Source organism: Chrysochloris asiatica, unplaced genomic scaffold (assembly GCF_000296735.1).
Source record: "Chrysochloris asiatica unplaced genomic scaffold, ChrAsi1.0 scaffold00336, whole genome shotgun sequence".
Classification (NCBI taxonomy): domain Eukaryota; kingdom Metazoa; phylum Chordata; class Mammalia; order Afrosoricida; family Chrysochloridae; genus Chrysochloris; species Chrysochloris asiatica.
In genome coordinates this window covers 1,250,452-1,276,228 of record NW_006408854.1, presented here as the reverse complement: position 1 = coordinate 1,276,228, position 25,777 = coordinate 1,250,452, and the positions used below count along the sequence as shown (strand labels likewise).

Here is a 25,777-nt window from a genome sequence, read left to right as displayed (position 1 = left end):
AAACCAACAACTCAATTAAAAAATGGACACAGGACATGGACAGATACTTCACCAAGGAAGACATCAAGGCAGCCAACAAATATATATAAAGAAATGTCCATTATCATCAGCCGTTGTTAAAAGTCATCCAGTTGGTTCCAACCCATAGTGACCCTGTATAGGTTTTCCATGGAGCAGCTGGTGAACTTGAACCACCTACCTTGTGGTTCCAACTAACTTTGCAGTCTAGAGAGATGCAAATCAAAACAATGTCTAGAGAGATGCAAATCAAAACAATGTGATATCTCTTACCAACATTGACAGCAAAGTTAAAAAAATTTTTTTTTAAACCACAGGAAATAACAAATGCTGGCAAAGATGTAGAGAGACTGGGACTGTAAAATGGTTCAACCACTATAGAGAATGGTATGACGATTCCTCAGAAATTTGGATATAGAAATACACTATGACACAGCAATCCCTCTACTTGGTATATATCCACAAAAATGTAAGCCAGAGCACGCCGATGCTCATTGCAGCACTATAGCAGATAGCAGAAAGATGGAAACAGCCTAAGTGAGTAATAATGGAAGAATGGATAAACAAGCTTTGGTAAATACACACAATGGAATACTATGCAATGTTAAAGAATAACATGAATCTAAAAAACACCTCTTAATATGAATGAACCTTGAGGACATTATGCTGAGTGAAATTAGTCAATCACAAAACAAATATTGTATGAAACCATTATTGCAAAAGCTTAAGAAAAGGTTTCCAGACTAAAAGAAACACTCTTTCATGGCTACTGGGATGGAAGGGGGAAAATAATTCACAGAACAGAGGGTAGACACATGTTGGCTTCAGTTATGGGGAGGGCAATATACAAGAAGAGGGAGGGTGGCAGAAGAGTACTGAAGATATTTGAAGATACTAGGAGGTATGCAGGGATAGATGCTAGAGGAGATAGGTGCAAATATTGATATATATACAACCTTGGAACAACAGTGTTTCTGGGCATAGATACATGAATTGAAACATAGACTGAATGGGTAAGGGAAGAAGAGTGACACGTACATATTGCTATATCCCATAAATATATGAGTTTGAAAGAGAAAAATGGAACATTCTTTGATGGTTTCCAGGAATCGGAGGGCAACACAAGAAAAGAAAGGACAATATACATGAAGAGGGAGGCTGGCAAAAGTTTGAGGAAGACAGGGGGATATACAAGACTAAAGAGTATAAAGGTAAATAGTGATATATATATATATATACAACCTTGTCACAACAATACTCTGCAGGTAGTTACATGTACAAAGACAAATGTTGAATGATTATGGGAAGAAGAGTATATTGTGTGTAAATGTGTATGTATGTGTATATGCATATATATGTATATATGTAGGTATACATATATGTGGCCCACAGATATACAAGACTGTGAAAGAGGAAATTGGTTCATGAGTATTTACTTTTCCTGCAAACACCATTGTGAATGTGGTAGTACACACCATGGGCAAAATGATGAATACTGGATATTATCAAACATCTTAAGGCAATGAGTTGCTGAGCCTGAGGGCTCACGACGATAGTCTCAGATGACACCATGGTCTATTGACACAACAGAGTACACAAAGTCAATGTTCTACATCCTACTTTGGTGAGTAGCATCTGGGCTATTAAAATCTCATGAGCAGACATCTAAAGTGCAGCTATTGGTCTCTTTATGTGCATAAGAAAGAAGAGTGTTGAGAATTAAAGATGCTTGGAATCAACTTGTCAAACAAACTAATGGAATATGTGAACTTCAGTCTCCACTACCAACTGCCCTGAACAGGATTACATTAGTAGGTCCTGTATAGAGTAACAAAATGTGTGGAACCAAACTCAAAAATATTTTAAAAGGTCAGGATTACTGGTCAGAAAGAAACTGAAGGACGCTGAGACTGTGGTCTTTGACCATGCTTCAGGTCTAGAAGGGAACACACCCTCTTTCAGCCAAGCAGTAGATAGGTACATAGGGGGAACAACAGCACCAGTAAGATATGCTCACGATGAATGATGGAATAGTCCATCATTCAAAATCATACGGATAATATGTACCCAAGGACAATGACGAGAAGGGATGGGAAGGTGACTGGAAGGGAAGTAGAAACCACAGGAAGGAAGCAGATGAGTGTTGTTCCACAGAGAGGACTGTAATCATTCAAATGAAACAAAGTGTATTATTTATGAATGTAAAACTGATGATCTTATCTGTAAATATTCACTCAATTCATAATAAAAAGTTCAAAAAAATGAAATCCTAAGAGTGAACAATATTCATAAAAGATAAATGTAATTATGGTTAAATCAAGGGAAACAAGGAAAAAAATTGCATTGTATTCCAACGTTTTTGCAGGTCTTTCCAGAATTTGATTTGCCTAGAACTGCAATTTGACTTCTCTTAAAAGATACAATCAAAAATTTCTTCATTTATAAAATCAGAAAAATGAACTAGACCTTCTCTTAAGGTTATTATTCAGCTGCTTGATTCAACCTGACATTTTTCTTTGAGGATCAAAAAGTCTTAAAGGTTTTTTTAAAATAGCTATCTTTTTAATACACTTCAAGTAAGATCTTCCTGTAAGGGCACTCTTCCCAGGGTATAGCATGTAATGATGAAATAAGTTCTAAACAGTGAGTACAAAAACCAAATCTGGACAACTCAATTATATGCATCTTATATGCATCACTATGATCAACAGCTACATATTATAAATTGTCTTCCCTTTTCAATTGGGATAGAGACTAGCAGAAAAGTCTGAGATGATGCCAAGGGGTAGTTCTGCAGAAACCGTGGAAGACAAAAGCACCTCAATTTGATACCAGCCTAGTAGTTATTGAAAACTTTACTATATCTGAGATCATGCTTGCTACATGACTAGAAGGCTGTTTGAAAATATCCTCGCAGTACCATATACCCCACACAAATACTGGTAGGCGGAGTGCAGGGACACAACAAGGGCATACTATACTACATCTTTCCCAGATCTTGCTATTTGGGGTTGCAGTGTTACAATGATATGCATGGGCAAGGAGTAAGACATACTTTCTACTCCAAATGGAATGACCCCAATGAGAAGGAATCTTTTTATAACACCTGTGAGTAAATAGAGGTCAAGAAAACTTCACAGCATTATTAAATTATATGACCTCATTCCCTCTTGCAAGAAGGAGGGGACGATAAAACGATATTTCTATAGTTGTTTTTAACAATGACAGACTGTACTTTAGGGGACTAAGCAATTTCAGTCCACCCATGAAATAACTGCCCAAGAGAGAGTAACTGAAGAATGTTCTCATGATGGCCAGAGATGCTGTTACACAACTTGCTGGCCGAATCAGCCCAAATTCCCCTTCATCTCCGCACAGTTTCCATGGCAGCATCTTATGCCAGATTTGCTTTAATCACTTTGAGCTCACAGTTGAAGAATTAAGCCATAATGGTATTCTCATTATCACTTCAAAACTGCACAAAGCTTACCATAGTCATAGACAATAACCATTTTCCCCAGCCCATGTACTGACAAAACAAGAGCCCTGTGTGCAGTGGATAAGTACTTAGCTGCTAACTGAAAGTTCTGCGGTATGTGCACACCTGTCATTCCACAGCAGAAAGCTATGGCAGTTCACTTCCATAAAAATTTACCTTGAAAACCCTATGGGGCAGTTCTATTCTGTCCTATGTTTGCTATGAATTGGAATCAACTTGAGTTTATAATGACTAAAAGGACATAAAGCACAAAAGATGTTCTGTTTTCATTTGAATTTATGAAGCAATTGGGTAACTGTGTTTTCTATAATGAAATCAGCTAGAACCATGTCATAGGATCTGACAATCAACAATTATCTACATCAGTGTAAACTTTTCACAAATCCAAAAATGAAAGACAAAAATGTACAATTGAGTTAAAAACCAAACAACTAACTGATATTTCACTCTAATTTGATGATTTACCACGAGATGTCTCAATATTCTATTTACAATATTGAGAAAACACATCGGAATTTTGGCTGCAGATTACTTCTTTAAAAAATTCTATACTTTGCATCCAAATTCTTTAATATTTACATTTTTCAATATTCCAAAAATAAAAAATATTTTTCTACTTAATACTGAAAATATATGTTATTTTAAGTAATGTATTCCTAAAGTGTATTTTTATATTCACAGGATTACTTAGATTTAAAGAAATCATTAACTTGAAGAAATTCACAAGAATCTTAGCATCTTCTGTAAGAGTTGCCCTCTAGTGGTTTCTTGATAGCACAACACCCAGAGCCACTTACCTGAGAATTGGCAGCTTTCTCAGGGACGGGGAGGACAACTGATTGTGCTTCCTGGAGAATCTTTGGCTTTCCATAGTTACGTCCACCAGCAAGCGTCACAGTCACCAGTTGCAAAATAAAATTAGAACCCAGTAACAGGAAGATCTATTTAAAAATAAAAAAAGTATCAATGATTTTAAAATAATATATAATTTTCAGAACAAAATACTGACATTAGACATGATCCATTAACATATTAACTACAGCTCCTTTAGTATCAAAATGTTTCATCAATATTTTCCCTTTTCCCTTTTTATAAAGCAAATAACCAATATGGAAAATGTAGGGTGAAGAATGTTAGTTGTAAAGACCAAATATGTCAAGAATACCATGAATCATAAGACTAGTTGTTGTTGTTGTTGTTTTTGTTGTTGTTAGGTGCCATCAAGTCGGTACTGACTCATAGCGAACTTATTCACAGAACAAAACACTGCTGGATCCTGGGCCAACCTCACTACTGTTGCCACGCTTGAGTTCATCGATGCTGCCACTTGGCCAATATATCTCATTGGGGGTTTTCCTCTTTTTCTCTGACCCTCCACCTTACCAAACATGATATCCTTCTCCAGGGCCTAGCCCCTCCTGACAATATGTCCGAATTATGAGAGATAAAGTTTAGCCATCCTGGGCTTCAAGGAGCACTCTGGCTGCACTTCTTCCAAAATAGATCTATTGGTTCTTTTGGCAGCCCATAGTATTTTCAATATTCTTCTCTAACATCATAACTCAAAGGCATCAATTCTTCTATGGTATTCTTTATTCACTGGTTTTGCTCATCTGAAACCTGTCCACCATGGGTGACCCTGCTGGTATTTAAAATACCCATGGCATAGTTTTCAGAATCACAGCAACTAACAAGCCACCACAGTACAACAAACTGACAGATGAGTGGTGGATAAGACTAGTATGAGTGATGTAATCACAGCCAAGAAAATGGAAAAAGCTTTTGAAAAAATAGTGTCAACTTCAACTCCTAAAGCTCAGCAAATCTTGTTTTTTTCCCTCCTCGCTGAGTAATAAAAATAATTCTACTGGTATCTATTTTAAAAGAATTTAGGTGGCCTGATTATCTAGATATTTTGAAAACACAAGTATTGTTAATGTGTTGTTGTTAAGTGCCACTGAGTCAGTACCGACTCATAATGACCCTGAATAGGGTTTCCGAGGCTTTACATCTTCGTGAAAGCAGAAAGCTTCATTTTTCTTCTGTGTAGCAGCTTGTGGGCTCAAACCTTGGACCTTGTGGTTTGCACTCCAGTGCTTATCATATGGAGCCACAATGCTTCTTAAAAATTACTAATAACTTGTATTAAATCACCAATTTTCAAAGTTTTAAAATCTTCCAAAACAGGACAAATCAAGAATTTGCATACTGGTTTAATTCTAAAAGTTTTGGAATCATAGAATACATGCTACCATTGAAACATTGTTATTCATAGTGTGTAAACCCTGAAGTAATTCCATAACCTAGACTATTACTAAAATCTCTGTATATCTTCCTTGGATGTAGATATAATGTACTTAACCATATACCACATCCACAAATATGTATCAAATGGTTTCAAACTTTGTGTAACATGAGGGGTAACAAGGTATTTATGTAACAAGAGGGTAACATTCATTCAATCATCATTTACAGAAAATAGCTTTCACTGAACATGAACCATAGTTAAGTGCTAAACACAGTATGCTGACTTCAGTCGTGTGTACCCTGCAACTCCTATAAGGTCACTGGCTGGGCAGTTAAGGAGTTTTTATTTCCATTTCCCAAAGACAGAAGGGCCAGGTGTCAGTTTAAACCATGCAGCCATCCATGCCTTCTTACTCAGCAACTTTGCTCATGGCTTTGTGGCCTCTGCCAGCTCAACATACACAAACTTGTCTAATGTAGTAGATACAAAGGGTGCCAGAAATCAAACATTCAAGTGAATATAAGCTATCCATTCCACAGTGTCTTCTCAGGATAGCTCCGATCTTACTATCCTCTGGGCCAATCTTTCTTAATTATTAGATCATTAATCCTCAGTGATATTAATAAAACCAGTGTACGAAATAAGTGAACACTACAAAAATCATCTTGAGAGTTATATAACTTTTTTAATGGTCTCAGTTCATTAACCAAATCCTGATTCCCAGAGACCATACAGAGCAGAGTTGTTGTTATTGTTAAGTGCCATTGAGTCAGTTCCAACCCATAGCAACCCTGTATAGGGTTTCCAAGGAGCAGCTGATGAGCTTGAACTACCAACCCTACAGTTTAAATGACTTTGCAGTCTGACGCATTCACCCACAGCACCACACCAAGACTCCACAGAATAGAGTTGTTGTTGTCATATGCCGTGGAGTTGGTTCTGACTCATAGTGACCCCATACAGGGTTTCAGAGGCTGTAAATCTTTATGGGAGCAGAAAGCCTCATCTTTCTCCCACAGAACAGCTGGTAGTTTTGAACTGCTGATGGTGGGACTGCAGCTCGATTCGTAACCACAGCCAGAGCTCCTTACAGAATAGATTAGAACTGCCAAAAAGGGTTTCAAAAGCTGTAAATCTTTCCAGAAGCAGATTGCCACATCTGCTGGTGGTTGGCTTGTTCAAACCAGCACACTCTCATTTAGAGGCTGAGTTCTTTTACCACTGTGCCACCAGTGGCTCTTGAAGGACCCATTGCTATTGTTGTTAAATGCCGTGGAGTTGGTTTTGACCCATAGCAACCATGTATAGGGTTTCCAAGGAGTGGCTGCTGAGCTTAAACCGCTGACCTTGCAGTTCAAACCAACTTTACAGTCCAGCGCATTAACCCACACCACCACAATAGGATTCCATTATGGTAACAACAAAACGGAACTCTGAACAAAGAAATCTTTAAGTCATTCATTGTCACATTGATCCCTAAAGTGGTGAGTATCCCTGTCTGTCATGCAGACCACAGTCTGTTTCCCTGACAAGGAGGCCAGCAGCATTTGGTATTGACATTTTAAATGAAAAGAAATGGATCTTTCTTGGAGTCCTGGTATAGCCTTGTAGGATAAGCACTAGACCGTAAGGTCAGTTTGAACTACAAGGTCGGCGGTCCAAACTCACCAGCCACGTCTCGGAAATCCTATACAAGTTTGCTATGAGTCAGAACCAACTCAATAACACCAATAACAACAACACTATCTCTATAAGAGTTGTAACAAAATCTATAGCTTCATTAATAGTCAATGAATTGTTTTAGACATAACATTAAAATGTATTACAGAAAGAAAAAAACTAAGCTAAAATGAGAATAAAATAGTGTATACCTATTTATAAGAGCTTTTTATAACTGCCAGAAGAAGAAAGAAATCTGTCTTGGAAGAGGTGCAGACAGAATGCTCCTTAAAAGGCAGAATGGGAAGACTGTGTCATACTACAGACATGTTATCAGGAGGAACCAGTCCCTGGAGAAGGACATCATACTTGGAAAAGTGGATGGTCAGCAAAAACAAGGAAGGTCCCCAATGGCATGGATTAACACAGTAGCAGCACTAATGGGCTCAAATATAACAAGAACTGGAAGGAGGGCGCAGCAACAGGGAGTGTTTTGCTCAGTTGTGCACAAGATACCTGAGTCAGAAGCAACTCAATGACACCTAACAACTTAACAAGACCATTTGTTGTTGTTGTTAGTAGACCCCAACTCAAAGGGACCCTAATTACAGGAGAACAAAATACTGCCCAGTCCTATACCGTCCAAAAACCTTTGCTATGGAGGAGCTTATTGTTCAGCCACCATGTCAATTCTTCTTTTTGTTTGTTTTTTTAATGATTTTATTGTGAACTGAGTGAAAGTCCACAGGGTAGATCATCAGATTTACACTCAACAAATCATTCACCATGCACAGCAGAACGAAACAATGTCCGATCCTGGGCCAACCTCACTACCACTGCCACACTTGAGTCCATCAATGATGCCACCTGGCCAATCCATCTAGTTAGAGGTCTTCCTCTTTTTCTCTGACTCTCCACCTTACCCAGCATGACATCCTTCTCCAACGATTGTTTCCTCCAGACAATATGTTCAAAGTATGAGAGACGAAGCTTAGCCATCCTGGCCTCCAAAGAGCACTCTGGCTGCACTTCTTCCAAAACAGATTTATTGGTTCTTTTGGCAGTCCATGGCACTTTCAATGTTCTCCTCCAACACCATAACTCAAAAGCATCAATTCTTCTATGGTCTTCCTTATTCACTATCCAATTTTCGCATGCATATGAGGTTATTGAAAATATGGCTTGGGTCAGGCGCACCTTAGTTCTCAAGCTGACATCAATCAATATTCTTCAACCTTTAAAAAGGTCTTGTGCATCAGATTTGCCTAATGCAATACATCATTTGATTTCTTGGCTGCTGCTTTCATGAGTGTTGATGGTTGATTTGAGAAAAATGAACTCTTTGACAACTTCAATCTTTTCTCCATTGATAAGAATGTTGTCTATAGTTCCAGTGGTGGGGATTTTTGTTTTATTTATATTGAGATGCAATTCATACTGAAGGCTATGGTCTTAGATCTTCATCAATAAGCATTTTAAGTCCTCTTCATTTTCAGCAAGCAAGGTTGATCATCTGCATAGCGCAGGTTGTTAATGAGTCTTCCTCCAATCCTGATGCCACATTTTTCTTCATATAACCCAGTTTCTTGGATTATTTACTCAGCATACAGGTTGAATAAGTATGGTGAATGAATACAACCCTGGCACACACTTTTTCTAATTTTAAACCATTTGGTGTTCTGTTTGAACAACTGCCTCTTGGTCTAGGTAGAGATTCCTCATGAGTACAATTAAGCATTCCAGAATACTCATACTTCACAGTGTTGTACATAGCTTGTCATGATTCACACAATTGAAAGCCTTTGCATAATCAATAAGGCACAGGTAAACATCTTTCTGGTATTCTCTGCTTTCAGCCAAGATCCATCGAACATCAGCAATGATATTCCTCATTCCATGTCCTCTTCTGAATCTGGCTTAAAGCTTTGGAAGTTCTCTGTCAATTTATAATTGCAGCTATTTCTGTATTACCTTTAGTAAAACTTTACTCATGTGGAATATCAATGATATTGTACGATGATTTCCACATTATGGTAGTTCACCTCTCTTAAGAATGGGCACAGATATGGATCTCTTCCAATGAATTGGCCATATAGTTGTCTTCCAAATTTTTTAGCAGAGATGAATGAGTGCCTCCTGTGCTACCTCGTTTACTTGAAAGATTTCAATTTTTATTCCATCAATTCCTGGTGCCTTGTTCTTTGCCAATTCTTTCAATGCACATTGGACTTCCTCCTTCAGTATCATTGGCTCTTGGTCATATGCTACCTATTGAAATGGTTGAATGTTGACCATTTCCTTTTGGTACAGTAATTGTGTATTCCTTCTGTCTTCTTTAGATCTTTTCTGCATCATTCAATAATTTGCCCAGAGAATCCTTCAATAATGAAAATCAAAGTTTGAATTTTTTTCTTCAGTTACCTCAGCTTGAGAAATGTTGAGCATGTTCTTCCCTTTTGCTTTTCGAACTCCAGGTCTTTGCACATTTCATTGTAATATTTGACTTTGTCTTCTTGAACTGGACTTTGAAATTTTCTGATCAGCTCTTGTACCTCCTCATTTCTTCCATTTGCTTTAGCAGATCTATGTTGGATAGTAAGTTTCAGATTCTCTTCTGACATCCATTTTGATCTTTCCCTTCTTCCTTGTCTTCTTAATGACCTTTTTTGTTTTCTTCCTGTCACACAACTCTTTTAGCTTTCAGTGTTTAGTGTCTAATGTCTCAAGTATGTTCTTTAGATGATCTCTAAATTTAGGTGAGATATATTCAAGGTCATATTTTGGCTCTCATGAACTTGTTTTCATTTTCTTCAGCTTCAGTCTAAATTTGCATATGAGCAATTGATGGCCTGTTCCACAGTCTGCCCCTGGCCTTGTTTTGGCTGATGATATGGAGTTTTTCACCATCTCTTTCCACATATGTAGTCAATTTGATTTCTGTGTATTCCATCTAGTGAGCTCCATATGCATAGCCATCTTTTATGCTGCTATAAAATTAACAATATGGTGGTGGTTATGTGCCATGGAGTCGGTTCCAACTCATAGCAACCCTGTACAGGGTTTCCAAGGCTGTAAATATTTACGGGAGTAGAAAGCCTCATCTTTCTCCCACTGAACAGCTAGTAGTTTTGAACTGCTGACCTTGTGGTTCACAGCCTGATTCATAACCACTATGCTACCACATAAAAATTATGCCTATAGTACCTTAAAATTAACAATATAGTACCATACTAAACCTAAAGGGAGTGATTAAAAGCACTGTCTTCAGAACATGTTCCCTAGGTATGATTCCTAGTACTTACCAGCTTTATGACCAGCTGCTACTTACTAAATTTATGACTTTCAAATGGTTATGTTACTCTCTATGACTTCATTATCACATGTAAGGGATAAGGCTTTTACTATTTACTTATCTCATGAAGTTTTTATAAGCATTAAATGGGATATATATATATATATATATATATACACATAGATAACATGTATTCTTAGAGCTGCTATAACAGAAATACCACAAGAGTGCAGCTTTAATGAACAGCAATTTGCTTTTACGCAGTTTTATTTTTGTTAAGTGCCATTGAGTTTGTTTTCACTCACAGCCACCTTTTCTAAGTAATGACCGGTGAGTTTGAATCGCCAACTTGCAGTTCAAACCAACATTGCAATCTAGCGCATTAACCTGCAGAGAGGCTAGAAATCCAAAGTCAGGGTGCTGGCGGTAGGTAAAGGCTCTTTCTCTTTAAGCTCTGGAGGTAGATCTTTGTATCTTTCACCTTCTGAGCCTCTTCAGTTCCTTGCCTATTTTCATGTAGTATCTATCATCCCTGGTTTTGCTTGCTTCCTTCTGTTCCTAATCTGTTCCTTTCAGATCTCAAAAATGATTGATTTTAAACATATCCTACACTGATATAGTCTCATTAACATAAAAAAACCTATGCCCAATTGCAAATACAGCCACAGATACAAAGGTGAGGATTCCAACATGTATTTTGGGGAGCACAGTTCAATCCATAATCAATATTAAACATTTGTAAAGAGTTCCTAGAATTTTTAAAGTACTAAATAAGTGCTTGCCACCATTTAGACCTACCACTTGTCTGTCACTTTCTCATACTGTGGTGATTTGTGAAGCTAGACACTATGCCACTTTTGTTGAGCAGGTTCCAGTTGAGCTTCCAAACTAAGACAGACTGAGAAGAACCTGGTGATCTAGTTCCCCCTCAAAATGCCATTGAAAACCTTATGAATAGCAACAGTCTGAGCTAGTGCTGGAAGATGAGACCACTGGGTTTTAAGGTGATCAAAACATGACTGGGGAAAAGCTGACTCTCAAAGTAGAGCTGGTCTTAAAAATGTAGATGAAGCAAAGTTTAGGGGCCTTCATTTTCTAATGTGACATAACTCAAAAGGAGAAGTGCTGCAAATATCCATTAGTAACCAGAAAGAGAATGTATGAAGTATGAATTTGGGAAAAGTGGAAGTTGTCAAAATTGAAATGGAGTGCTTGAAGATCAATAGCCTAGGCACTAGTGAGCTGAAATGTACTAGGATGGGGCATTTTGAAGCAGACAACCATATGGGTTATGCCAAAAATGACAAATTTACAAGGAATGGTGTCACATTCATCATTAGAAACATTTCAAAACCTCTATTTAAATACAATGCTATAAATGTTAGGATGATATTCATATACCTAAAACAAAGACTAGTTAATACGACTATTATTCAATTTTACACATCAACCACTAAAGCATAAGATGAGGAAACTGAAGAGTTTTACTAACTTATGCAGTCTAAAATTCATTAAACATGAAGTTGAGATGCATTGATAATTACTGGTGATTGGTACACAGAAGATGAAAACAAAGAAGGGTCAGTAGTTTTAAAATACAGTCTTGGTGATAGAGACAACACCAGAGATCCCATGATGGAGTTTTGCAAGATCAATAACTTACTCATTGCAAATAAATGTTTTCAAAAACAAATATAGTAACTATAAACTGAGACATCACTGATGGAATACACAGGAACCAAATCAACTATATCTGTGAAAAAAGACAATGTAGAAACTCACTATCATTAGTGCCAGGGCCAATTGTGGAAGAATCCATCAAATACTCATATGCAAGTTCAGGTTGAAGCGAAAGAAAATTAAAACAAGTCCACAAGAGCCAAAGTATGACTTTCAATATATCCCACCTGAGTTGAGGGATCATTTCAATAATGATTTGATTCATTGAACACCAATGACTGAAGACCAGATGAATTGTAAAATAATGTCAACGACATCATACATGAAAGAAGCCAAAGTCGCTAAAAATAAAGATGAGCCATGAAAGACCTAACTGAAGAAGTCAGAAGAGACTCTGAAACTTGCTCTTAAATAAAAAGTTGTTGTTAAGTGCCATTAAGTCAGTTCCGACCCATAGCAACCTGTATAGGAGCAGCTGGTGGGCTTGAACCTCAAACCTGGTAGCTCAAACCAACTTTGCAGTCCAGTGCATTAACCCACAGAGCCACACTAAAGCAAATGGGAGAAATGGTGGAGTGAAAAAGCAGAACAGAAGAATACAAAGTGTGTCTCAAGAAGGCAATGAAAATTATTATAATGAAAGACACAGACACCTGGAGTTAGAAAACCAAAAATGATGAAAATGCTTGGCACTTCTTATACTGAAAGAACTGAAGAAAAATTCAAGCCTTAAGTTTATAATAGTGAAGGATTCTTTGGGCAAAATATTGAAGATACTAGAAGTATGAAGGGAAGATAGAAAAATACACAGTCATTGTACATACTTTGGATGTGTTTTAGGAAAGTTGTATCCTTGAAGAATAAGCCCTGAAGGTTGAACACTGGTTTGCTCATTGAAATTTTAGCAGTTCAAACCTGCCAGTCACTTCACATGGAAAGATGACATTTTCTGTTTCTATTTATAACTTCTGAAGTCTTACATAGGGTCTCTATGAGTCAGACTTGGTGGCAGTTGGGATTCCTCAAGAAAGACATCATGCTGATAAAACAGAGAATCAGTGGAAAAGAGTTTGACCCTTAGTGAGATGGACAGACAGTGGCTGCAACATTAGGTTCAAACATGGCAATGACAGTGAGGATGGAACAGAACCAGGCAATGTTTCATTCTGCTGTACAGGATCGATGTACGTTGGAACTGACTTGATGGCATCTAACAACAATGCTCTCCAGACCAAACTATTTTATCTCCAAATAGAAATATATTTATTCACTTATAATCTACAAAGGTTTGAATGCATAGACTTGTGTTACCCAGTAGTTGCTATGCATTTTCTAAAACATATTTGTGGTTATATTTATAGATCTGAATAAAATATGAATAAGCCAGGACTCACAAAGAAGCTTTACAAGTTTTTTATTGAAATGATGAGAAAACTAAGTAATGCTACAAACCTGATTCTTGATTGGCACCGTGTCTACTTTGTATGTGGCACCATCTTTGATCACCAGTTGCCTCTCTGCATTTTCAGTAACAATCGGCTGCTCTTTAAGGTCAGATGATATTCGAAATCCAACAACCACATCTCCAAATGTTCCAGCATGCCTGGTTACATTGATTTGGATAGATCTACTAAGGTTCTGCCCCATAAATATTGACTGGTGACTGGAATACAAGGCAAACACTCCATGTGGGTCATCATTTGCCAAAACAGAAAATCGTGTGATGCATTTTTCTGGATCCAGTTCTGCCCCTCCCTCTACAGAAACAAGTTGGATCACATAATGTTCCTCTATCTCAGGTGTGTCATCTGGTAGCAAATGAACATCAAACCTCACTTCACTTTCTCCATCAGCAATGGAAAAAAAGCCTTTCGTGGAAACAAAGTCTCCTGCAATATTAAACTCACTACTTAATTCCCAATAAACCTAAAGTGAAAAGAGAAAAATCCAACAAAATTAGGCAATTCAGTATATGGAATGAAAATCCTTTAAATTCTTCTTCTTCCATAATATACCACAAGGGAAAAAAAGGGAATTTTAATTGCATATCATTATATTCAAAGCCAAATGCTTCAAGTATAAGTAAATCTGAAAAGTATATGAACTCTTTCAGACTGTGATATTCAATTTTCAGGACAAGGTTACAAACCTATTTCACTTGGTTCTAAAACAGTAACATAATTTGAAAAGGTAAATAGATATAAGTTAACTTTAATGCATTCACTAGTGATATATGAACAATATTTGAAGATAATAGTGAGTAGGTAATCTGATGATTCATATCAAAGAACATCTGTAAGACTACAAGAGTTATTGTTCAAGTTTTAGCCTCCAAGCTATAAATAAGTATAGGTACATAAACACTACTTGATATCCAATGTAAGAAGAGAGGTAAGTGTATAGAGAAATTTCACAAAATATGCTTTGCTAATAAACAAATTATCCTAATCTGGTAGTTGAATACCTAAATGTCTTACAAGAGTATATCCAAATATTCTCTATCAGTACATACGCAAATGCAATCTCTTAAAACAGCAGTTGCTAAAAAATTCTACAAGAAACCGAGCTGTGAGAAATATATAATAGTAAGTGATTCATGAAAAAAATTATTGAGAAGCTTTGATAAGAAAGACTTTATGTTATAGCAAATAAGGAAATATAAAATAGGTTAAGCAGACCTTTCTTGATTAAATATGAGAGCAAATTTTCTAGCCTAACTTTAGCCAAATTTAGAGAAATTGCTAGAGGTCAAGGCTAATTGGAGATCCTAAAAGTGCAAAAAAGAAGCCGCTTAGCTTCTCTGTGAAAACTCACATATTTTCAGTTTATCAGAAACCTCAATTATCCAGGATACCATAGTTTTTCTGTCCTTCTCAACCACATTTCTTGGGCAAAGTGTTACTCTATTTAGCAAAATTATTAAGAAAAATTATACCGTAATGTCTCCTAAAATGCCATTTACTCTTTTGACAAAGAAAGTAATGAGTAGGGGCCCTTCTGAAGCCAGTGGCTCTGCATATGCCTTCTCGGATAAAGAGTCAGAAGCAAACTGAACAACTCCATTTGGATCACCAAACTTTTGTATCTGAAGAATATAAACAAAGCAGAGTGAGTAACATATATAACTATTATAGATTATAATAGTATTCAACATATCAATATGCAGACCAGCAGAGGAAATGAAACATAAAAGAGACTCTTGCTTCTATAGTCAACTACTTGTTGTTGTTGTTAAGTTTTTTGTTGCTAAATGCCATCAAATTGTTTTCAACTCAAAACAATCCTATATAGGGTTTCCGAGGAGCAGCTGGAGGATTTGAACCGCCAACTTTGAGATTAGCAGTCCAGTGCTTCTGACCTTGTGGGATAAAACACTGGGATGAAAAGTCAATTGGAATCACAAGGTCAACAATCCAAACTCACTAGCCCCTCCTTGGAAACCCTGTACAGGATCGCTATGAATCAGAACCTCAAAGGCCCTCAACAACATTTCTCAAGTATAATGGAAATAAGTGTCCAGAAAACCATAATGCATTCAATCAGAAAACAGTAAACGGAACTTCATAAATTCATAGAAAAATATCATTATCTTTTCATTCCATTTTCCCATGAACATCTGAAGCCCCTTCATGTTTTAGTGCCTGTATTTAGCTTTATTCACCTCATATTTGCTCCATTATAACCAGTTAACTTTTGCTGACTTCTTCCTATTGGCAATGATATAACTAAAAATGCAGTGTGTAATGTCTCTGCATTATTTTAGTAATCTTGGTATCTAGCAATTTCTGTCCCTGAAGGACTGGTTGTTCATTTCAGAAATACTAACTTCAGATACATTACCCATACCACCGACATTGTGCTAAATGAACAAGTACCATTCATCCCTCAAATAATCTGATTTAGCAATTAGTAATTTTGCTATGGGGTCTTGGTGTGTCACTGTAGGATAAGCGCTGGACTGCAAGGTCAGTTTGGACCACAACGTCGGCGGTTCAAATCACCAGCTGCTCCTCAGAAATCCTATACATGGACACTTTACCTTAATTACAAAGGTAAGAATATGTAGGATAAAACATCAAATACCTTCTGTCTGAAAGCACCAAATATGCCCCAAACAGAGTTTTCTCAACGTTTGTAAAATATAAAGCTATCATATTAAAAACTTGCTGTTGCTGTTAAGTGTCATCAAGTCAGTTCCGACCCATAGAGATCCTGTTTCCAAGAAGCAGCTGGTAAGCTTGAACCACTGACTTTGTAGTTCAAACTGACTTTGCAGTACAGGACATTAACCCATAGCACCACACCAGGATAATCAGGTTATATAATGAAATAAGATGAAAATCTAAAAGTTCTTCTACCCGTAAAAATTATTATGACTTTATTTGGTTTTACAATTTTCAATTCATTTAGGCCTATAAGATTTCAACAAATATAAATATGTTTTCTAATAAATGCATGAAACACAAAATTTTGTAGAGAAAAAACAAAGACTTACAGTTAATGTAACATCACTAGCTCTGGAGTCTAATCTAGCTTCTCCTTTAACAAGTTTAAGTTTGATAATGAAAGTTTCTTCAACTTCAATTTTCTCATAAGGATAGAGTGCTAGAATTATGGTCCTCAGTCCTCCTTCTCCGTCTTCGAAACAGAAGGACCCTGTCACCGGGTCTGCAATGTCCCCGTTCTGTGGCAGCAACACATCCTGTGAATTGGGTCCTCGTATCTCCCAGTCCACCTGCAAGGTATTTTTAAGGAAATAATTAGTTTTAATTAGCTCTGGTAGCGTAGTGGTTATGAATCGGGCTGCGAACCTTAGGGTCAGCAGTTCGAAACTACCAGTTGTTCCGCGGGAGAACGATGAGGCGTTCTGCTCCTGTAAAGATTTACAGCCTCGGAAACCCTGTATAGGGTCACTATGAGTCGGAATCGACTCCACGGCACATAACAACAACAACAACAACACAATTAGTTTTAAACTAAGAGTTCTTGCAGTATATTCAGTAGTTCATGGGGAATATAAATACTAATTTTTTGTTGTTGTTGTTAAGGGCTGTCGAGTCGGTTACGACCCATTGTGACCCTGTTTAGGGTTTCCAAGGATGTAAATTTTTATGGTAACAGAAAGCCTCATCTTTCGCTGGCAGAGTGGCTGGTAGTTTCGAACTGCTTACTTTAAGGTCCGTAGCCCGATTCGTAACCACTACGCTACCAGAGTGTATGTAATTAAATATTAATTACATCCATATAAATAACTTTAGAATCCAAACCCACCAAAACTAAACTCACTGTTATCAAGTTAATTCTGTAAAGGGTTTCCAAGGTTATTATTCTTTATGGGAACAGAAAGCTTCATCTTCCTCCCAATGAGTTAGTGGTGGGTTTGAACAGTCAACCTTGTGGTTAGCAGTCCAGTGCTTATCCTACAGCACCACATATGTTCTGTGACTCCCCTTTCATGAACTCATTTATACTTTGGCGGGGGGGAATGGAAAATTGCAAATATAAACTGTTACTGATGCATCCTGTTGAGTTGGTTCTACTCATAGTGACATTATATAGGGTTTCTGAGACTGTAAACCTTTACAGGAGCAAAAGGTCTCATCTTTTTCTTGTGCAGTGACTGGTGGATTCGAGCAGCTGATTTTGCGGTTAACAGGCCAACACACAACCCATTATACCATTCAAACTCCTAAATGTAAACTACATACCAAAAAATTATCAGTTTTTATTGAAACAATTATCCAATAAGAGAAGAAAAATAGTAATGCATCTTAATTCACCTTAACAAGATAACAAAAATATAAAAAGTAAAAGTAACAAGCTAAATATAGAATATTCTATCTATACAAGTATGTAAAGGAGATATAAGTTTTTAAAACATGTTGTTGTTGTTGTCAGGTGCCATAGAGTTAGAACTGACTCATAGCGACCCCATGCACAGCAGAATGAAACAATGTCCAATCCTGGGCCAACCTCACTACCGCTGCCACACTTGATGCCATCAATGATGCCACCTGGCTGATCCATCTGGTTGGGGGTCTTCCTCTTTTTCTCTGACCCTCCACCCTACCCAGCATTACATCCTTCTCCAACGATTGTTTCCTCCAGACAATATGTCCAAAGTAGGAGAGACGAAGCTTAGCCATCCTGGCCTCCAAGGAGCACTCTGGCTGCACTTCTTCCAAAACAGATCCATTGGTTCTTTTGGCAGTCCATGGCACTTTTAGTATTCTCCTCCAACACCACAATTCAAAGTCACCAATTCTTCTACAATCTTCCTTATTCACTGTCCAGGTTTCACATCCATATGATGTTATTGAAAATGCCATGGCTTGGGTCAGGTGCACCTTAGTCCTCAAGCTGACATCTCTGCTCTTCAACACTTTGAAAAGTTCCTGTGCAGCAGATTTGCCCAATGCAATACATTGTCTGATCTCTTGACTACTGCTTCCACGAGTGTTGATAGTTGATCCAAGAAGAATGAAATCCTTGACAACTGCAATCTTTTCTCCATTGATAAGAATGTTGTTTATTGGTCCAGTGGTGAGGATTTTTGTTTTCCTAACATTGAGATGCATCCCATACCGAAGGCTGTGCTCTTTAATCTTCATCAGTAAATGTTTCAAGTCCTCTTCACTTTCAGCAATCAAGGTTGCATCATCTGCATATTGCAGATTGTTAATGAGTCTTCCTCCAATCCTGACGCCACGTTTTTCTTCATAGAACCCAGCCTCTCATATTATTTGCTCAGCGTACAGGTTGAATAAGTATGGTGAAAGAATACAACCTTGTCGCACAGCTTTCCCAATTTTAAAACATTCAGTGTTCCCATGCTCTGTTCGAACAACTGCTTCTTGGTCCAGGCAACAACAAGCAATATTTAAAATGTCTATAATTTATACATGTATATTCTGAAGAAAGAATATTGGTCACTTCTCCTAGGTTGTAATTGATCTTTCTTCTACAATGAACAGAGATGACCACTTCTTTCTTGAAACTCAGAGACCTGCCCTTTTTGGCTTACATGATTCTCTCTCTTCCTAGTTTTCCTCCAAGAATAAAACTCTTGATTTCTCCCCAAGCTTCTCAATCAGAGTAAATAGTATATAAATTAGCTCAAGCTAAATTTCTCCTAGTGTGGTGCTCTGGGTTCATGTTCCAGACTGCAAAGCCATTTGAACTGCAAGGTTGGTGGTTCATGTTTACCAGCTGCTCCTCAGAAACCCTATACAGGGTTGCTATGGGTCAGAACCAATTCAACAGCACTAAACAACATCAAGAACAACAAATTTCTAAGAGTTATCCTTGATTCCTTTCCCCTCAACCGACACCCTAGTTCAGTGACATTTTTTTCCTTCAGAATATACTCTGTGTACTAGAATGTAAACGTTTTAAAGAATAAAAACAAGGTTTGTTTACTAGTATACTTCCAGTACCCAAAACAGGGTTTAGTATATGGAATGCACTCAATAAATATTTGCTAAATTCATTGTTACCAGATTTATTCATTTAATTTCTAGCTTGCTCTCAAGTGTATCCAGAGGGCAGATGTATGCTTCCTGCACTTCTTAAGCACTTCAAAGAACTTAGAAAATACTTTTGAAATACCAGCAATTGATAAATATGCATTCATTGTTAACAAGTAATAAATTAATTTGGGAAATGTGAAAATTGAACACTATACTCGTTGTATCAAAAATTATTTGTAAAACAAACGTGAAAATAACTACCTGTACCAAGTAGAATGGGAGAAAAATGCAGAACAAAAGTCAAATTCATAAAGAACCCCAAATTTACTTAACTAACAGAGATTAGTGGGTCCCTAAGGCTCTCAGTTTATGACACCATTTTAACCTGGAACTGAAAGCACTCCCAGAGTTCACCTTTCAGACAAATGACAGATTGGCCTATAATGTAAATAACACCCACGAGGAATGTGCTCCTTAGAATAATCAACCATACAAAATCAAATAGCAACATATATCCAAAAGCAAAGATGAGAAGGCAAAAAAGGAGCAGGGAAAGTGGAGGGATGAAAACAGGGAAGGCAGGATGGTAACAGAGAGAGAGCTTACACATGGCCTAGATAGCAACCAATGTCACAAAACTATTTGTGTATGAATAGTTGAAAGTAAACAAATTTGCTGTGCAAACTTTCACCTGAGACACAGAAAAATTTCAAAATAAATAAATAAACAAGAATAACTCTACCTGAATCTCCCCCAAGAGTCCTCCGGTCCGCTCCAGTACCAATGATAAAATCATTGTAGAATTAGGGTTAGGAACAGAAAGTTTGCTTTGATTGAGAAATCTCACAACTCCAATAGGATTGTCACTCTTAGCAATCGTAATTCTGCTCACTAGGTGGCGCCCAAGGACCGCTCCACCGGTAGTCCCAACAAGCAGAATTTCAATGGGCTCCTCAAATTCACTGCATAGCAAGAAGAGCAATTCTGTGATTCTAAACATATTAAAATGCCTCTAAACCCCAAATAACTAGTCATTTACCAAATTGGTCATACATATTCAAGGCACAGTAGTCACACACCAAGTGGTAAGAAGAGGGTGCTTAGCTAAAAGCATGAATTATCAACATCAATATTGTATGACAGGCCTTCAAAAAGTACATGGAAAAAATGGAATTAAAAGATAATGGAATTTTTTCACGAACTTTTTGAAGGATTTCCATATATTAAACAGTAATTAGTCCCTGTACTCTTCCCCACTCTTTTATATTAGTTATTACACTAAGGAAGGGAATTGAAGGATGGTTTTCCACATTCTGATAAAACTTTTGCAAGTTCAAAGGAACAAAAATTCTTTCCTTTAATTTGAAGAAACAGTTGTTTAAGCAAGCACAATGATCTCCCAGAGCCTCTTCCTAAACCTCTATCATCACAAAAAGTTTTTCATTTGTTTCTTCTCAATGGAACATGGATCATCTAAAACTCTATTATCAAGGAAAGACGTATGTAAGGAATGTTGTTGTTACATGCCATCTGGTAGATAGGCTACTCATAGGGGACTCAATGTGACAGAGTAAAACTATCCCATAGGATTTTCTACACTATAATCTTTATAGGAACAGATTGCCAGGGTCTTTCTCCTATCAATAGGTTTAAAGCCCAAACCTTTAGGTTAGAAGCTAAGCGCTTAATCATTGCACTACCAAGGCTCCTTATGTAAAGATTAACCAAGAACCAAACTCACTGTCATTGAGTCAATTCTGACTCCTTGTGACCCCATATGGGGCTTTAGAAGCTGTAAATCTTTATAAGAGTAGAAAACTTCTTTCTTCCACAGAGTTTGAACTACCAACCTTGTGGTTAGCAGTACAATACCTATCCTATAGTGCCACCCAGGATTAGTACACAATAGTCATGCTTTACGTATGTCTACATTTTTTTCTCTATCACTAAACACTACCTTTCATTGTCATCAATGATGGAGACATTTATAAAACTTAAGTTCTGTCCATGCTGAAATGTAACTGTACTACCATGCGTTACATAATCGACACCACCAGAGACGGCAGGGGAGTGTTGAGAGATGAAATCAGCTGTCACAAGCCCATACGTTCCGCGCAGTCTCACCACAGCGATCCTGATCATCCTGACATCTTTCTCCACTGCAAAAGGGATTCACAATTAACTGGGAGGCCAGCAACTACATTTTCTAGGAGTTCAGCCAAATGAAATATGGAATTAAATATCAAGGTACAATGCAAGCACACATTGTTTCCAATGTTTGTTTATTAATTTTTAAAAGGATTAGTAAAAATGTTATGACTTATTTTTAGGAGTACTATTGTTTATTTAAAGTGCAAAGTTACAGTATGCAAAGTAACTTAAAATTTAAATACTGTATCAAATAGTTGACATAAGCATCCTTCCACTGTATACTATACACAAACATGACTCTTCTGTTACGGAAAAATGCTAGATCGACAGGAAAAGAAACCTACTTAAATGATATGTATTGAAAGGAAACCACTCTGTATTGTTCCTATACATTTAGCTGAAATGCAAATAATATGATATAAATAAATGCAGTTTATTTATGTATGTCATGTTACTATTGTTGCCAAGTGCTTTCATGTCAGTTCCAACTCATAGCGACTCTGTGTAGGGTTTACGAGGCTATACATCTTTGCAGGTGCAGAAAGCCTCATCGTTCTTCTGTGGAGCAGCTGGTGGGCTCAAACTATTAACCTTGCAGTCCACAGTCCAATGCTTATCAAACGAAACAATTACACTCCCCATTTATGACACATGAATGAATGTTTAAAATGTCAAAATGTATATTCTATTATATCTCCAGTTCCAGTGAAACTTGTGCATCTGAAAATTAATGTTTCATTTCAACTAAAGGGTCCTTTTCCCAGAATTATCTTTATTTCTTCTTAGGTTATGCTAACCTCTCCATAGTAAAACATCCTATAATAGAGTTCACATTTAAACAAGAAAAGAGAAGTCTATTGTCATTGAGTTGATTCCAATTCAGGGCCAAATAATTCTTAACTTCATTATAAACTTAAATATGCACTGTTCAAAGCTCTCCCAAAATAGTGAATTAAAAAGAAAGCAGTTAGCAACAATAAAATGAATGCATAATTCAGAATCCAATTCATTTTTGATGTAAACATGTACTATGACTTTTGCTAGCTTTAAAGTGAAGTTCTCAAAAAGATGGTATCTTCCATGACTTTACTCATAAAGACAACATAAACCAACACTTAAAGTAATTTAGATTAATATTTGAAATAGCTAGCAAGATAAACTAAGAATTTTGATGGAGATAATGAAACTGATAAATTAACAGCAAGAGAATAACATGTTAATTTAAAAAGGTATATTTATACCTTTGAATACAATCATTTCCTAGAAAAATAACCACAGTTTCTACCCAAGATATATATACTGCAACAAGTGTCTATAAGAAGGAAAAACCAGCCATCGCAGACAACTTACTACTAGAAACGGTCTTGGCAAAGTAAGGTCAGAGATCAAGACAACACATTCATCTGTAGACCACCCAAAATAATTAATTTAAAAGGAAAACACTATTCATTAGAAACCGAATATACACTGATATCTGATCAGTGAGAATTTTAAGTATTGAATATATTAGAAAATTTTTCATAAAAATGTTAGAAATAATCCTAAAGTTAAATATAATTTTTCTAAATTGTCTCAATGTAAACCATTCCACTTGTTATACAAAATTAAGATTCAGGAATGTCCAAATGTAACTCAATAAATAAATATGTGTATAAGAATGTATGTGTATCTACACAGAGACAACCCACACACTACACCTAGTAAATTTACACACAGGAATTCAAACTGACAATTCAACAATGCCATGCTCAGTTATTTTGTATTTCTAAAAGTGTGGTAAACTTACTGTAAGTAAGGATACTTGAACCTACCTTCAATAGCAGTATACTGTGGGTCAAATTCAATGATGCCCTCTACATTATCATTTTTCATTATTGTGATACGGACAGTGGAGATTTTTCCTATTTCAGGAGGTTGATCTATCTGAAGTCCATTTTCTTGTAAGGTAAAGTCATACCCTCTTTCATATTCATAAAAAAAGTAAAGAAATATACAATTGTTTAGCAGAAATTGAAGAGTCTTGTTAGCTCCTAGACCTACTAGATATTCTAATGTACTTTGTTGTAGCTGTTAAGTGCATTGAGTTTGTTCTGACAACTAGTAATCCCATCTAGAGTTTCCAAAGAGCAGCTGGTAAGTTTTAACCACCAATTTTTCAGTTAAAACAGATCTTTTGGTCCAGTACCTTACTCTACAGCTCCACAAATTCCCCAAACTAAGATATTATTTTTTTCCTGGAATGATTTTTAAAAACTATCTTCTATGCTATTCCTAATTAATATTGTCTGCATGGAACCAAAACTAATATGAAGTTACTGCATTTGGGCAATGGGAAGATAATAAAGCTAATAGGAAATGGAGAGGAACCTGTCGCAAACAAAATCTCTTGAACATCTCCTACAATAATGGTCTAAGAAAAGACAATTACACCAAACTGTTTTGTACTGAAAACTAGTAATCTAGCTGGGCTTGAAATTTATAGTTTCAGGTTAGAAGATTATTTAAAGGAAATGATGGATGTTATCCCACTAATTAAACTTCAAGCTAACCATCTAGATTTGAGGATATATTTATTTTTTATTTTTAGGAAATCAGTTGCAATCAATGTGTCTATTCATTAATGACATATTTCTCTAATGACATATTTCCAAAACAGTGGTTTTATTTTTTGGTTATTTGTTTTGCTTGTTTAGATTACTATTATTCCCATAACACAAAAGTTTTGACTTTCAGGATTTTCTGTCACTCTTTAATTCCTGAGGCTAAAAATATATCACTTAAAGCGCTTCGTTCTTTAAATTCCAAATTCTATTTACTTGTTATTTGTACTCTATCAGGTTTTGAAAGACCAGTAGCTTGTTAACAAGGTCACATAGAAGGAAAATTTAAAAACTGGAGATTGAAATATATGTTGAGTATGTGTACATCAAATATTTTTGCTTTGTTCATTTGTGAAATACAAGATGTAAAAGGGGAGCCACAGGGAGGAAGCAGCATAAAGGTTGTTGCAGGGAGGGGATTGCAATTACTGAGATGAAGCAAAGTGTATAATTTGTTGACTGTAAAGCTGATGATCTTGTCTGTTAACCATTACTCAATTCTCAATAAAAAGCTTAAAAGATAAAATAAAAACAGAAATACATGTTGACAGTAACTTTTATCAGGAATCTAATAGGTTACCAATTATCTCATTACAGTACTAAATACCAAAGCATTAACATTTCTAATAACTAGGCAAGAAAACAAATATATTAGACTATAGTGTTTCCTTTTCTAAGATTAAAATAAGCCTAGAAATATTTCTAGAAGCAATAATTTTTTGCCCAGAATTAAAGTAGGAACTGATTCTGTTCAAGAGAGTAGAGGAGAGGATAAAATTATCAATTTTCACTCAGTTAGACATTAATACAGACATGACTCTATTTAATGAGCTACTTTGACAAATTTTCAGTTAATTAAAATAATCATTGGCCGGCTCATATATAGAAGGAGTACAAATTCATCGCACTGCTATACACATAATCATCCCTAGAAAACCTAAGAACTGAGTGTATCATAATTAGTATACATGCTACCTAAGTCAATGAATGAAATGTTTCAATTATTTTTTAAAAAGAGCTTTTAAACCTTGGCATTTATGTAAGCAAACGTAAAAGCATTTCATTCATCAGGAAAACTTTAGGAGTTAAGATAAATGCAAACAGAAATTGATTTAAAGGCCCCTCTGTGTCAGGTTCTTTGTAAATTATACAGGGCTTCTT

At 36.4% G+C, this 25,777-nt stretch overlaps 1 protein-coding gene across 1 annotated transcript in view; it reads right to left on the bottom strand.

The window, feature by feature from the left end:
* GPR98 (G protein-coupled receptor 98) overlaps positions 1-25,777 on the bottom strand; it is a 962,819-nt gene that overhangs the window by 648,354 nt on the left and 288,688 nt on the right. The window contains 7 exon segments of the mRNA XM_006875701.1: positions 4,315-4,458; positions 13,849-14,322; positions 15,332-15,481; positions 16,892-17,131; positions 20,608-20,827; positions 21,823-22,024; positions 23,828-23,976. Coding sequence (XP_006875763.1) covers positions 4,315-4,458; positions 13,849-14,322; positions 15,332-15,481; positions 16,892-17,131; positions 20,608-20,827; positions 21,823-22,024; positions 23,828-23,976 — 1,579 coding nt within the window.